General features: G+C 44.6%; 1 protein-coding gene across 23 annotated transcripts in view; it reads left to right on the top strand.

The window, feature by feature from the left end:
- The window catches only part of CELF2 (CUGBP Elav-like family member 2), an 866,615-nt gene that overhangs the window by 694,036 nt on the left and 156,923 nt on the right, over window positions 1-15,656 (top strand). For 18 of the 23 annotated variants that reach the window (XM_073018718.1, XM_008002231.3, XM_008002236.3 and 15 more), the window contains one exon: window positions 4,690-4,886. In XM_073018718.1, the coding sequence (XP_072874819.1) occupies window positions 4,709-4,886 (178 nt within the window). In that variant the 5' untranslated portion in view covers window positions 4,690-4,708. Of the gene's footprint in view, window positions 1-4,222; window positions 4,511-4,689; window positions 4,887-15,656 lie in introns of those variants that run through there. The other 5 variants (XM_008002247.3, XM_008002246.3, XM_037983467.2 and 2 more) reach the window with 4 other exon arrangements.

Consider the following 15,656-nt stretch of genomic DNA (forward strand, 5'->3'; position numbering starts at 1 on the left):
AATTTTTCTAAGACAAGGCATTTTTTGTGTACTTCTTGATTTAGTATGCATTCTGAAGATGACATTTTATGTCTTTTAGCATTAGTATAATAGTTTATAGCCATTTGGCAATTCTCATAGCCATTTTGTAAGTCTGTTCTTTTTATATAAATGAAGGAAATACAACACAGAAAGCCACCCACAGAACAAGATAAAAGAATAAAAATTTCCATTCTTTTATTTGCATTCTTCCAAAGGAAGCCTGCAAATCACTGGTCCTTATAAAAGCTTGTTGTCCTAAAACTAGTAAAGATAATAATATGTTGAATCAATTATTATAATAGTCCACTGCTTAGAGGAACCTCAGAAGATTTTGCATATACTCTGTTGATCTAGTTCTTTTTCCTCTAAAACAGGGAAGTAGGTCAGTGCCTGGGTTAAAACTAAAAAGTAAGCACTCATTGTTTTTCTGAACATGATTTCATTTTCATCTTGTCTGACACTGAGAATACCACTGCCCACTGGCGTAGTGCTTGCAGACTTGCGGTCTTATTCCGTATGGCATCTGTCTTAGAGGAGCCTTCTAGCTGGCTCCTTGCCAAGGGTACTAGCAGAATTGGCACTCAGGATCTCTTTGCAGTTTGTAGGCAAGGTGCCAGCAGAGATGTGTGCGCATGTGTCCGGGGACTGCAAGTGGTCACCGAGTTGGGAAACATCAACCTGGAGAAACCCAACTCACAGAACGTGAAGCAAAGACAGCTGACCGTCACCTCTGGCTGCATCCACATTCTCTAGGCACCTTTTGTGTGACATTGGAAAAGTCAGTGTATCTCTGTGACTCTCACTGGGTTCATCTCCAAAACAGATAATGATGCCAATGGGAACCGTTGAAGAGCATTGTATATCGAGTACTTGGCAAAGGTTTCTGGCACAGAGGAGCCCTTCAATAAATATTATTTGAATTTGGATGTAAATTCTTGGACTGTAAGAGGCACCGTACTGGGTGTTGAGAATGGCTAGGGAGTGAAGAGAAGCAAGCTAGTCTGATTTTCTAAGCCCGAGATGAGGTTCTTGTAAATATGAGATCTTCTCAAGGGTCTTGCTGAGATTTGGGGTGTCTATTCCTGTAATTAATTCTCTTTGAAGAGCACATTGGCTTTCCATAGTTTCGAGCAGGTCCCTCCAAAGGTTTAACTGTTGAACACATAATTTCTGGCTTGCTTAGAAGTGTCAGTGCTACAGCCCCATGAGGATGAAAGAATTCAGTGAGTCTCCACTAAAAAGGAGCATCAGCCAGGGAGAGAGTTGGGAGTCCAGAGCAGGATTCGGTTGGGTGGACGAGAAGGGAGTAAACCAAGCTGCTGCAGCACTGTCGGGGTTCATGGCACGTGATTCAGCAGCGCCAGGAGAGTGGTCAGTGGGACAGGACCACCCATTTTGGCAGTGCCAGGAGAGAAGTTGGTGGGACAGAACCACGTATTTCGGCAGTGCCAGGAGAGAGGTTGGTGGGACAGGACCACCTATTTTGCTTTCGATCAGGAAGGTGTAGGGGTGGTAATATTTTAACTTGTACAAGTGGACATCACTGGATTTACTTAAGGAAGGGATTGTTCTGCCCTTAGAACTTGATGCCAATCTGTGGAAAAGTTACTTCCGAAAGAGCAGGTAGTTTGACAAGGATGTAGAGAGAGATGAGAGGTGCTCATGGGTGGCTCTGTAGGACTAGAGAAGAAGGGAATCTGCAGAGATGGAGACACACTATGTGACTGAGTAAATGTGGGTTTCAAAGTAGCCTAAAGGCGGCGGGGGTGGGGGGATTGAAAAAAATGTAAAGTACCTATCACAATATTTGCTATGTAAGTGATGACTAAAATACACATATTATTATTATTTAGGATAGGAATCGTGTTTGAGTCTATACTATAAAAATTTTTTAATTGAAAAGTAGATTTTTGATGGTCATGCATTTCAGATGCTTCACAGATGCAAAGAAGGAATTAACAGTAGGAAAAGCTGACAGTGACAGAGCCCTTATTTTGTGCCGTGTTTTGTGTTAAGCACATGAGTCTAAGAGATGGAGTCCGCTATCCCCGTCTAACAGATGAAGAGTCTGAAGCCCAGAGTAACACATTTAGGAAGGGGTGCTGCCAGAACTCAGAACCCCTGTGCCACACTGCCTCTAGATGAGAGGTCTCCAGGCCTCAGTGAAGCCTGGCTCATGGGAGGAAAGACATATGTACACTAGCCACATACAGACCAGAGGCATGAGGCATTGGCTGGCTCCTCTATTTCCCTTACTTGATGCATCTTGGTGAGTTTGTATTTTTCAAGAAAGAATAAATGGCCTCTTCTTTGCAGAAGCATTAAGACTGCTTGCTCTAGAATTCTGAGTTCAGACACTAGAACTAGTACAATGCCGTTCTGTTCTCCATTGCGTTACATTCTGCGCTCCGCAGATGAGGTGCAGCAGCTCAATTTTTTCAGCTTCTCTTTTCTGTTAGCCGAGACCTGTGGCAATACTTTCCTCTTTTCATTCTAGCTGGTTGTCAACAGCGATAACCACAAGTCTTTCCTGTCCCAGAAATAAGTCTTGCCACACTCTCAACCCCCGACAGGGTGTGAACATGACATGCCGTACTGCAAGGGGCTCCTCCGCCTCCGCCCCACCGCAGCCACAGACCCACAGGGTTCAAGTGTTGATTGAATTCTCAAAGAGCGATTTAAAAAGGATAGGTGCACAAGAACTAGATAAACAATCTAGCTCTAACATAAACAAGCATTACATTACACCAAAATTGTTGAGAGAAGATTTTGTACTCAATATTTTATTCAGCAGAACATTTTTTGTAACAATAAGGTTGATTAGAGCAAGCTCTGAAAGTGCTTCAAGTTAGACAGTCTGATTGTTTATTTCAAGGATAAAAAATAAAGTGGTAAAATAGGGGGATGTGAAGAAGTAGAAATTGAAGCCAGGACCTAGCGAAGAGTATTTGACATCACTTTGCTCTCCAGGTTCAATCTCATTCAGGATTTTTCCTTACCATAGGGTTTTGGCTTTTTAGCCACGAGTATCTTGTTTTTAGAGGCTTAGGACCATCCTAGACCCACAGCAGATTTAAAGTGCTCTGATGGTGTATTTGTCTGATGGTTCATTTTAACCAAGTAAGTAGCTCTCTGTAAGATCTTTGTCTACCTTCTTAGTAGTACCAGGAAGCTACGGTGAAATCATGTCTGGCCCTTGCAGTTTAGTATTAGTTAGCATGTCCCCTTTCTGACCTCTCTGCTTCTTGGGGTGGGGGTACTCATGGAGGAGGCTCTGTAGGGGCAGCGTCTGCCTGCTTTGTTTCGGCGCCTTCTATTTTCACAGGCTGAGAAGCTGGAGCAAGCGCGCAGTGCTGCAAATGAGTGCTGCCAAGAGGCATTCAGCCTTGTCACTTGGCAGAGTAGCTGGGTTCGGGGTATATTTGGGGCGGGGGTGGGGAGCACAAAAAGGGTATGTGGCTTTGCTTTACTATTTATTCCTGCTCAAAGGGGGTGGGGGCAAGTAAAAAAAGACATGTCTTCATCATCGTATTACTCCATGGTGACTAGAGGTGCAGGCTGTATACAGCATTCTCTTCCAAATGGGGATTTGGGAAACAGCGTTGAGGAGGACTGATATGCAAAAGCTTATGGTTGTGCTCTCTGTCAGCCCCAAATATTTACTGAAGCTGGGAGAAGAAAAGGCAGACTTTCTTTTTTTCTCTCCCAAACGTGTGATTGTTTAGAACTCAAGTGCAACATCTGGAAGTCAGATATACAGAGAACAATTTATGGAGTGTGAGAGATTTGAAATATTCAGTGTCTTTTAGTGGGAACTCAACTTTCTGGGGCTGCCTTTTTTTTTTTTTTTTTAACCCAGCACAAAGCAGGCAATTCTGAGATCTCCTTTGCCTCTCTGAATTAAACCCTTTGTGCCTGGGTCCCATAAACAATGTGCTTTTTAAAGGGGAGCCCCCTCCCAGCTCCGGCCTTTTTCTCCGGCGTGGGCAGCCAATCAGCTGCGCAGAGCTGCATAGCTGGACCGCTTTCCATTCTGAGTAGCAACAACGTACTAATTTGATGCACACATGGATGCCTCGCGCACTCTGCAAATTCATCACCCGCATCTTGCATTAGTCATCTGACGGACTGCCAAGTGTTTCATTTTCTTTCCATGTGACTTTATTATTACCACCTCTCTCCTCTCTTCCAAAAACCTCCCAAAAAGGGCGGCGGGGTGGGGGGCGGGGCAGGGAGAGGGCGAGAAATCCGGCAGACATCTAGCTCTGCTTTCTTTCCGAGCCACAGACAGGGTAGGGCTGATAATGCACTGATGCGTTGATGGCAGCCTTGCAGAGCTAGACCTACACTTAACTTGCAGCTGCCTCCCGAGCCTCCAAGATGTCCACGCCCTGGGTGACAGGCGGCGGGGCGCTGCCCTGTGCTCCCCCGGCTCTGCTCGACAGCAGCACGCAGTGAGAGCCTCGCCGCCGCCGAGGAGCAACTCATGGTGCCTCTGCTTTGTTTTAGTTCATCAAATTTCTACGACTCATTAGGCACTTTGCCACTGCTCTTCTTCCTCCTCCTTCCGCCTCCCCGCCCCCCCCCGCCCCCCAACCCCCACTATTTTTTTCTTCCTGTCCCTCATCGTGCCGCCCTAACTCTAGCTCCCGGTTCCGTTTTTGACAGTAACGGCACAGCCAACAAGATGAACGGAGCTTTGGATCACTCAGACCAACCAGACCCAGATGCCATTAAGATGTTTGTCGGACAGATCCCCCGGTCGTGGTCGGAAAAGGAGCTGAAAGAACTTTTTGAGCCTTACGGAGCCGTCTACCAGATCAACGTCCTCCGGGATCGGAGTCAGAACCCTCCGCAGAGTAAAGGTACAGAGCGCGGGGCGGGGGTCGCCAGGCGTCCAGGTGGGCGTCGCGGGGCGCTGGGGCAGCCCGAGCTCCCAGCCTGCTGGAGGGCGGGCGGGCGGGCGGGCAGGAGGGCTGGAAGCAGCCGGTGCTGGCGGCCCCTGTGCTCCAGGGGCTGCTCCCGGCTCCTCCCCGCACCCCCGCCCGCCGGCCCGCCCGCCCGCTGGGACAGGTTGGAGGCGGGAGGGAGGGACCGAGGCAGGGCGGGAGCGCAGAGGCTCGGTCCAGGCGCGTGATCGCTCCCGGGAGGTCACTTTCTAGGCAGCGCAGCCTCTGCTTGGGCGGGGTGGCTGCTTCTCCGAGGAATCGCGTTTCTCAGCCTTGTATTTCAGGACCTAACTCTTCCCACCCTTACGTTCCCAGGATTGCCCATGTCATTACAATTGCATTTCGCTTTTCCATAGCCTGTGGGGACCTCGAAGTACCTTATACACAGTTAATGATGCCACTAGTGCGAGGGAGAAAAGGCTCCCTTGAAGGAGGGACACCCATTCCTGGGGGTCAGGTGGGGACCATGAGGTAAATCTGCCTTTTGGAGCTGGGAGCAGCACCCTAGCGGCCTGACATAGTTAGGACACCTTCACAAATGCTTAGGGTTACACCCTTATCAGTGTTGAGATGAAGGTGTAGGATCTGGTAGTTGTGAACTGCCTCCATTTTAAGATGACGGTGATGGGAGGCAGTGGGTGCCGGTAATGAAATAGAGACCCAGAAACCATTGTGAGGGGTGGTGCTCCTGTGCCCTGGAGTCTTCCTTTGTAAGCTCTCCAGAGACCGAATTTAATATATCTACTCTGCTGCTGCCACTTGGTTTCTGTTGCTGTTTTAACCTTCTTGCTTTAGTAAATTTTTTTCTTTCTCTGTTCTTGATCTCTCAGTCTCTCTGCTGAGGAGTCCTCTGTTGTTCTGTGGGCCTCACAGTTTCTTTTGCTCTGTGCCTTGGTGTTTCTGTCTGGCATGTTATTTTATTTCTATGTTGCTTCTCCTAAGACCTCTGAAAGCATCACTTGGCTTGTATATACACTTTAGTTGGGTACATGAACATTGGCACATACTTTTTCCTCTGAGCCTTTTCCTTACTGGCAAGGTGAAAGGATAGAACTAGGAAATCTTTAAGACTGACATTCTGTGACTCCGAGAAATGTTGGGCTGTTCCTCTTGTTCCCTGTCCTTGCCAGGGTCTGGCAGGGCTTTGGAAGCCTCTTAAGGAACTGAGGAGCCCCTGGCCAGTACTCCTTTTAGGAAGGTGGACATGCATGTCTTCAGAGTGTGTTTGTAACACTCTAGTTTTCCAAACATAGTAGCAAGGTTGTTACAAAAAGCACATAGAGTGTTGTCACCACAGACTTGATTGTCCCATTATTTGAAACATAGAAAAATCAAATAACTGAAAATCTGCAGATTTTTAAACTTCACAAATGAGAGCAATATTAAATACCTTTATTGGACATATTCTCATACTGGTTACCTACATGTTTGCCAAATTGAGATGACTAGAGTTTGTTTTAATGCTTCCATGGTATGTTATTGAGGAAAGACAATAGACTAGAGCTAAGAAAAATTAATAAATTTAAAAATAACCAAATAAGGGCTCTCTCACCAGCCAGAATGTCACCCAGGGAAAACTAGACCAGAGGCAGTAAACTATGCTTTAGAGAAATAACCACAATTTATCCTTGACCAGGAAAATGCGACTCCAAATGTTGGTTTATCAGCATTTTTTAAAATTACGTTTGATAGAGTGTCAGAGCTCACTTACTGTTACGGTGCCTGCTTCCGGGACTTTCAGCCATGGAATACATGTATCTTACCTTGGCCAAAAAGGCCTTTTTCCCAGTCAAGTACATACCTGTGTGTGGCCTAGTTATTCTCCCATTGTCTCTCTCTTGCCCAGATGTTCCTATGAGCAGCAGTTTCTACCAGCCTATATTTGAGACTATACATTTTGTTGACTTCTATTCACTGTATCTGATTACTAATTTGGCGAAAATAGTTTACAGAAGCCCACGGTCTGCAGAAGGAGAAGGGAGGCTGAGGGAAGTTTTTTTGAGTACATGCCGTGTATCTCAGACCCTTTGTCAGGAACTTTACATGTGTTCTCATTTTGTCATTACCAAAATCCAGAAGGTAGGTGGTGGTAGTCACGTTTTACAGATGAGGAAACTGAGGCTCATAAGAAGTTAAGAAACACAGCCCCGTTTGCCCAGCTGTGAAGTGACAGAGTGGAGATTTGGACACGGTCCTTCTGTCTTCATGGACTACACCGTTTTGTGTCTCCATGAGGTGACACTGCAGAGCAGCCCTGATGTGCTGTGTTGCAGGGCTGGGTCGGGGCACTCTCCTTTACTTAAGTGTTCCCCAAGTGAAAGGAAGAAATTTCAGTCTTTAAGAATGAGTTGATTTCATTCGTGTCTTTGTGTTTAGTTTTTATACTCAGGGGTTTAGATTGTACATCAGTCCCACCTCATGATATCATGGGGTAGGAGTTAGAGATGAAATCATTCAAATCTTACCTTTGGAAATACAGGTCAATTCCCATTACTGTGAACTCCAAGTCTCACATCAAATATTGCTTAAAGTATGTGGGCTGTCAGCCAAAGCTTGAAAGAGCTTTTGTTATACAGACATCTCTGTTGTCAAGGTATTTGTCGTGATGGGATTTGAGCTGTATAATGACATTGCTCTCAGAGGATTACAGCCCTTAGCCGCTTACCTAGAGAGAGCGACAGCCCCCACTTTCTTCGTGTTGATATGTATGCATGCCATTATTATTTTGCCTGTTTACGTGTAAAATAAGACCTCACATTTACTTTGATTCAGACTTTGTCAGCAGAGTACAATTATCATGTTTTCACAGGGCTGATGTCAGAGTCTCAAAAACTAGAATTACTGGAGGTGGTTTGGGTTATGTGAGTGAGGCTTTTGGAGGGACCTTGATTCATGGCCTTTCCCATGTTGATGGTCCCAGGCAAAGAGACAGTCAGTCTGTTACCTAATCCTGGTGAATTAGATTTTCCCCCTCACTTTCAATTTCACTTCTGTTTGGTTGTGAGGCACAAAAACTTGGTCATACTTGTGAAATCATCCTTTCAGGGTTCAAGCCTGAGATACCTATATTCTCACTGTAGGGGCATGTATTGACCAAGCAGGCTGAGTAACTCTGGGGACTCTGGCTCAGTAAACTCTCTCCCCCTTGAGGACTTTGGAAGAGTGTGTTTTATTCAGGGTTCATCTGTTTCATCTATAGATGGTGAGCAATACCACAGAGAGTTAAGAACATGGCTTCTGAAATTGGAGAACCCTAAATTTAATTTCTGGCTCTGCTGCTTCCCTGCTACGGGCCTTGGGCATGTTACTTAATCACATCTTAAAGTGGAGGCGGTCCTTGTAATGTTGCTGTGTGATCAGGTGATGTGCTCTCCACAGAGCTAGGATACAATAGGAGCTGGTTAGGGCGGTCATGATGATCATAGTTGTTGTTATCTTCATCAATGTCTCTAAGAAAAAAACTCGTAACAGGGACAAGAAGGCATGTCCACAGGTAACTCTCATACAAAAGAACATGAGCTAAGTGTAAATGAGTAAGAAAGAGATGGGCTTACTGGAGCCATGGAAGTTGAGCGCAGAAATGAATAATTCGCAGCTTATGGGAGAAGAAAAAGATGGCATCTTTACCAAATCTTGAAAACAATAGTAGGATTTCAGTAAGTAGTCATGATGAACATTACAAATGGATGGACTGGCCTGCTTCAGGCATGCAGGTGTGGAAGTGCAGGGCAAATTCTGGGAACTGTGAATTCTCCCACAGTTCAGAGGAAATGGGAAATACATGACATGAAATAGAGGAAGGGAAGGTCACGAAGCCTAGAGCTATAGGGTAGAGCAGCTCTTAGCAGGCCTTCATTCTCAGGCTGAAGGATTTAAAATTCCCTTGTTAGACTATCAAGACTCTAGGAATATTTTCACAATAAGAGGCTCAGAGGCTGGTGCAGTGTGTTGACTTGGGTTGAGGTCAGGACGTCTTCTGTCATGGGAATGGAAAGGGAGGCTGAGGGATAGATGTGACAGTGGAAGGAAGAGGACTTGATAACTAAATTGGGTCAGTGAAGACCAGGAGGATTTGGCTTAACTGGGAGAATTGGGAGCACAGTCGTCAGTGGTGGGAATGGAGGAGAGGAGCATTACGTTCAGTTTTGATTGAGTTGAGTCTGCAGTGTCACAGAAGAGTCAAGGATGCAGCGCTAGAAAAGCCATGGGATTTGGTGACCGGGAGGACCCAAGAGCATTTCAGAAGAAGGGTAGAAGTTGTGGGGAAAGGAAATGCATGGATATATGTGTGGGTTGTGAGTATAGATGTGCCTTTCTAGTAGTCTGGCATGAAGGGAGAGGAAGCTTAGACATGCAGTCTGTTTGTTCAGCAAATGATAAGTTGTACGGCAAAGGAGATTGTGAAAATGTGAGGTAGCCATGACTCTGCCTCAGGCCTTGAGACAGAGGGGCATTCAGGAGGAAGTAACAACACAAAGTTTCAGAAATAGGAGACACTTCATACAGGCACCTGCCCTCAGTCTTCTCAGTAAATCGGAAATTTCTGAAGTCTCAGTGAATTAAAGACTTAAAAGGAATGGAAAAGGTTGAAAATGACTGCTTTGGGAAATTGGGTGGAGAGTGGTAGGACTGTTGAAGAACAGGGAGAGGCCGGTTACACTTAGATCATGTCCATCTGGAGTGGGCCCTGATGGTTGTGGTTCTGGGACTGTTTATACCTGAGTGAAGAAAGAAACAGAGTCATAGAGAACCGGGAGTTGGAGGTGATCAATGCAGACATCATAGAAGGCCAGGAAGGGTAGCAGATGTGCTAGAATGTTCTCTCGAAGGTCTGAAGTAGGGAAGCTGGTAATGCTTAAAGACAGCTTCTGGTCCAGGAGGAGGAGGAGGAGGAGGAGGAGGAGGAGGAGTTGGAGTTGAAGGGTTGGCAGTTGAGGTTCAATGGGAGAAGTTGGCAGATAAGGAAACTGTGTTCCAGCGAGACCATACTTGGAACCTAGAATCAGTAGATAAATTATGTGCTTTGGATCATCGCTCTCTTAATGTGTTAATCAGAGTTACAATCCGAGATCATAGCACCCTGAGAAAGCGTGTTCTATAATGAACACTGTTTATATTTTTCTAAACTTGAATGGTTAGATACTGTCATTCTGATTTTATGGAAATGAAAACTGAGTGATAGATTTAAATCACTTGGCATTTGAGATTAGAAGGTAGGAAGAGCACCTTAGACCTAACCAAATGTCTTGTTGATCACATTTTACTGGGCTGTCTTCTGGCAACTTCTCAGCTCAAAACGAAATAGAAAAGGGAAGTGGCTTTTGTTGACTATCACTACGTACCAAAGGAAAAAACTTCCTTTTTTCTTGCAGTGTGTTGGGAGGTCATGGCATAACTGCTGTGCACCTGCAGCCCAACAGTGCTGCAAACCAGAGCTTTCTGGATAAAACAGAAATTGCATTCATGACTCCTTTGGGAAGGGTTATTACCTTAAGTTTCACAAGAGCACCCTTTGTGGGGATTATGATGCTCTTGCTGTTTCAGCCTCGTCTTGGTCAGGCTGCAGTGAGGGGTTACACTGGGGCTGGCCCAACTGATCTTAGAATAGGGTGGTTAGTTGTTTCTCTCCATCTTAAAGGCTTTACTTCAGTTTTCAGGAAGTCATTAGTAAAGTCTTAATTTGTCTCAATCTCTGTCTAGTTCAGTACAATGGAAAAGTTTCTTGAGAATCAGACTAGACTGCTGGGGAATGAACAGGAAGAAGGAAACAGGAACAGGAGAAGCATAAAGACACCAAAGACTAACTTTACTTATTTCAGAATTGGGCCGAGGGTAGCCCTAAATCCAGAGGTTTCTTCTGTGCGATGGTAGAGTGAGGGTAGGCGCTGGAGAAAAGGACTTAGTACTGGTACTTATCATGGCCAACTTGTGCAGAGAATGAGCCTTGCTTTCTTTATCCGTGAAGTAGAAATAATACCCACTTCCCAAGTTGCTTTACACGTTCACTAAGATAACAAATGTGTGAGTGCTGCTGGCATGGTCTAAAGAGAGTTGATTATCTTACAAACCACTTGTTTCTTCTTTAAAATGTTAAAGGTTTGTAGGGAACTCCCTTGGCCGCTTTATGGAGGACTGGAGTGGGGAGAGTCATTTTCATGTTTCACGCCTTTCCTTTCTTCCTGAAAATATGTCAGAAACTTCACTTAAGTAATAGAAGGACCTGGGAGCCCGTTTATTTAAGCAATGTTATCTTGAAATCAGGAATTAAGAAAGAATTCAAACTGCAGGAAGATGAATCTACACTGCATTTTAATGCATACAAGTAGGGAATAGGATTTCTGTCCTACATTTCTCGAAAACCAGGGTCACTGCCCTAGATTTTCTGGGACAGCCCCAGTTTTGGTGCTGCCTCAGTGGCCCACAGGAAGGGCATCTCATCCTGAATTAATGTTATGTTAACAGAAGGCTCTGTGTTACTTACTGTGACATCCTTTCATTGTTGGCTGACCGACCTATGGGACAAACATAAAATGCAGTCAGAATTTTTATATTCATGCAAGCGGAGGATCCTTATCGCATCCTTGTGAAAGGTGGCTTCACTGCCTACATCATACATCTATATTAAAAGATATAACAATTCATTTTATGAAATGCAATTTTAAAATATTTTGACTGATACGGACTCTAGCCATTGTGCTGATTGAGATAAAACCAGGGACAAAGGTTAAATAAGCTTCCTTTAAGTTATAGGAAGAAGGATTCCCTTTAAATGCCCCATACTCTGGTGATGCCGAGACTGTGCCCGTCAGTCACAGTGCTGAATTTCTGTGACTTCTATCAAAGGGCAACGTCTACCCTGGCAGATAATACCTCTCATGGGTACATTTTGATCCTTACATCTCTGGAGAGAAGAGGAGGAAGAAGGAGAAAGAGGGAGACAAAAAAGACCAACAGAGCGAGCTAATATCAAAGAAGAAAAGAAATTACTCTTGGCTGCTTTTAACCATTTTGTTTTCTTCTCTTCTGTCTGGGACATTAAGACTTCAGCTAGTCCCCAGTCATCTTTTCCCCAGTAGCTTTGCTTTTCTGGAATTAAAGTAGCAGAAGAATAAAGAAAACAGGCGCTGGATGAAAGGAGAACAGACTTCTTTGGTAGAAATGTGACATGAAAAGAAAACCCAGGGTTTCGCGGCTGCTGTTTGAATCCCTCCAGCACGTATTGCAGGTGGATTGAAAAAGTAAAGTCTAGGTGATCTCACAATTTGCATTTGCCACTGAGTGCATGTCTAGGTTGCCTGTCTAGAAGCCTCACTTGCCTTTCTATTTGCACCCAGCAAGAAAAAGATAGCTCCCCACTAGAGATGCCTTACCATCAGTCACCCAGTTATACCACTCTGGCTACCATACCATGGGACATTAGGCAGCCAGCCCTTTGGAGAGGACAAGTCCAGTTTCCTGGCCAGAAGGAGAGGTGCTCTCAACAGGGTGATGCTGTTAGTTGCTCTGAAGCACACACACATTGCCTCAGAGCTGCCTTAGCATGACCTACCTGCCTTTCCTCGCTTTTGCTCCAGAGGCCCCAGATAATCAGGCCTTCGGGTTGAAAGGTTGACTTGCTGCCTCCTTCGTGCTCTACTTCTAATGAAAGTTTAAAATTAACCATAGTTAAGTTATATTTTAGAAGTGTTCAGAATTCTAGCATTAATTAAAAAATCATGACATACCTTTTGAAGAAGTTTATCATCTTGAATAATTCCAACCATGGTGAAATGTAAAACACCACTAGTATAATTAGTACCGCTTTTTGTATCTTATGTTAGTAGATTCTTAAAAGACTGAATTTTCATCCTTGGACGTACAACCCCAGATTCTAACCTCATCATAATTTCACTGATTCTGAGGCCATCCATTCTCCTGCTTCATTATCTAATATTGGGTTGGCCAAACCTTCTGCAAGAACAGCTCACAGGCATGCGAGGGTGTGCAGCCATGAATAAGTACAGAATAATCATTATGATCTTCAAAACCATCAGAACCTAAGAAGAAATGGAAAGATAATTGACCAAAAGGGAAAAAGTGGAAACTAGGCTAAAATAAGATGAGTTAGCGACAGATTGACATGGGTTTATATATTCTGAAAATAGAAATGATGACGGTAATGTGTTGGGTTCTGAGACAGGAGAATTGAGGATGTTCCGACCCATACTGAGAGATTCCATGGGGAATCAGTCAGCCATAAGGTTATCTGAGTGATATATATTAGGTGTAACACTAAGGAAATGTGTAGTGAACTAGACCTCTTACCTATATTAAAGAATCAAGGTCTTCAAATATGTCTTCAAATATTTCTACATTTGCCTTAATGAGTCGTCGTTACAGGGAAAGGAATGCAAGAAGAAAAAGGCGCGTGTGAGCTGGTGGATTACGCTGTACAGGAGTTTCTCAAAGCCTGAGTCACATAGACAAACACAAATGGCAAGCAGAGAAGTGAGTTTTGCTGTAAATGGAAAAAGGGGCTAGTTAGCTACACAGGGGAGTGCTGCAATGATAGAGCCAGTGGATCAGATAGTGGGGATGGCCTTGGAAACACTGCAAGGCCATGTTTTTTGGATCAGCATTTTTTTTTTCATTCTCTATGTAAGTGACAGACATGTTTCTAATCCAGTATCCACATTCCGACATTAACTCACACTGGAGAAACCCATAAGATACACTGTGGACAGTGATCAGTTTGAAGAATAAAGAAATATAATTTCCCTATTTCTACTGGAGGATCATAAATAGAAATTAGGGAGAAGAATCAAAGGGCCGAGAGAATATTCACTCACCACACTATTTAACTGACCCAGCATCCAATCATTATCAAATATGTTGGGCTATGTTGGCTTTATTGCTTGTGTAGGACAAATTCTGCAGCTTTACCCGCATGTGGGTCAAGACTTGTCTCTTCATAGTAGTCTTCCAGCATCGTCTGCATTTACTAAGTTCATGAATTGCTGCTATTTTGTTGCCTTTTTAGCTTTAGGTGAAAAAATGGTTCCCAAACTACTATAGTTTATTGGGAACTGCATCCTAGTCAAGTAAAGAAATACGCAAACATCAGGGATGGGGAGGAGCACAGGAAACAAGGCCTTCAACAAGCTAATGGTCAGAACTGCCCCCCCCCACCCCCCGCCCAAATGCTAAACGTTCCCAGTGATGCATCAGACACCAAGTGTTATGGAACAGGTAATCTGCCACTTTTCACAAAAAGCTTTTTAGCTCCTAACTAGGCCACTGTGCCTGATACTCGGAAACGTTGTTGAAGGATATCAAGGAGATGGAGGGAGTTCCAAAGGAGGGCAGCATGAATCGCAAAGGTCCGGGAAGGTGAGCCCACATGGAAAGGTCTAGGAGGTTAACTTAAAAGACCTGAGAGCATTGAGTCATGAGAATGAAAAGGGGGAAAGGCTGTAGCAAGACATTAAAAGGAGGGATTGTGTTCTCAAAAAAAAAGAGAGAATATGATTGAAGTTTTGAAGACGCTAAAGTGCAGAGTGAAGCTATATATAGATAAGCTCTTTCAATTAATGCTAAACCCTGGGATACTGCTGCTGATGTTAAAACGTTGGAACGGCAGGCAACATGTAGAGTTTGAGCCAAACTTTTACAGAGAAGAGGTGGTGAACTTAGAGCACGTTACGAAAGTTAAGGAGATGGTGAGGCAGCTCCCTCAGCAGTCCCCAGGAGGGGGCCTCTGGCCAGCTCTCGCATAGGCTTAATGCAGAGCCCTTTTGTAACAATGAGTTAAGGTGAGGGTAGCCTTCAAAGCCCTGGGTCCCTTTTAATGTTGAACTGAATATAGAACAGAAACGATGAAAAATGTGGTGCCGGCAGCTGACACAGTGTTTCCCAAAGCACCAGTCATGGGGCAGTAGACGCTTCTGGGTGCCTACTATGTGCGAGGCGTCATTCTTAGTGCTGAGAACTTAAAGATGAGCAGACCATGTTCTTTGCCCCAGAAGGAGAGAAAGAATTGTCTGTTGTAAAGAGAGGAGAGCCACAATTACCTTGAAGTGTAAAACCGGCTTCAGGTTAGCCATGTCCGTTGCACACATGCATGCGCATGTGTTTTCTGTTAAGCAGAGAATGCGCTAAAGAGCATGACCATCCTGTGCTGTTCGTATAATAAAGATGAGAGAACATTAGAGGAACCAAAGCCATGTGATGGTACGCGTCTGACGTTTTTCCTTTCAGCGACATGCCGGAATCTCCTCTTTCCCCTTTTTCCCCTTTTTCTTCATTTGATTCCCCTCCCTATAGGGAGTTTAGGACAAGAAGAAGCTAAAGTTTCACTGAGCCTTTCTGAAGGTTCTCCATTAAATGCCAGGAAAGAAAGTGTGCAGGTCTCTTATTAGCATAATGAAGGCATCAGCATTGCATCAGGCTGGTCCTCGTACCCTTTTCCTCGTAATGGTGTTTGGTGTAGGGTCCTGAGGAAGAGCCGCCAGCCCCTACCTGATGAATCCACATCCCCTTGGCACCAGAGAGTGACCGATAGTGTTAACCGTCATAGGAGGCATGTATGTATGTGTGTAGAACTCTCACGTGTATTTTAAACTTTGCAATAGCCCAAAGTTAATTTGTTTCTTTGCCATTTGCTTATAAAATGTTGAATGTAAGTTGCCTAGGATGGTGCCTGGCATA

Source organism: Chlorocebus sabaeus, chromosome 9 (genome assembly GCF_047675955.1).
Source record: "Chlorocebus sabaeus isolate Y175 chromosome 9, mChlSab1.0.hap1, whole genome shotgun sequence".
NCBI lineage: Eukaryota > Metazoa > Chordata > Mammalia > Primates > Cercopithecidae > Chlorocebus > Chlorocebus sabaeus.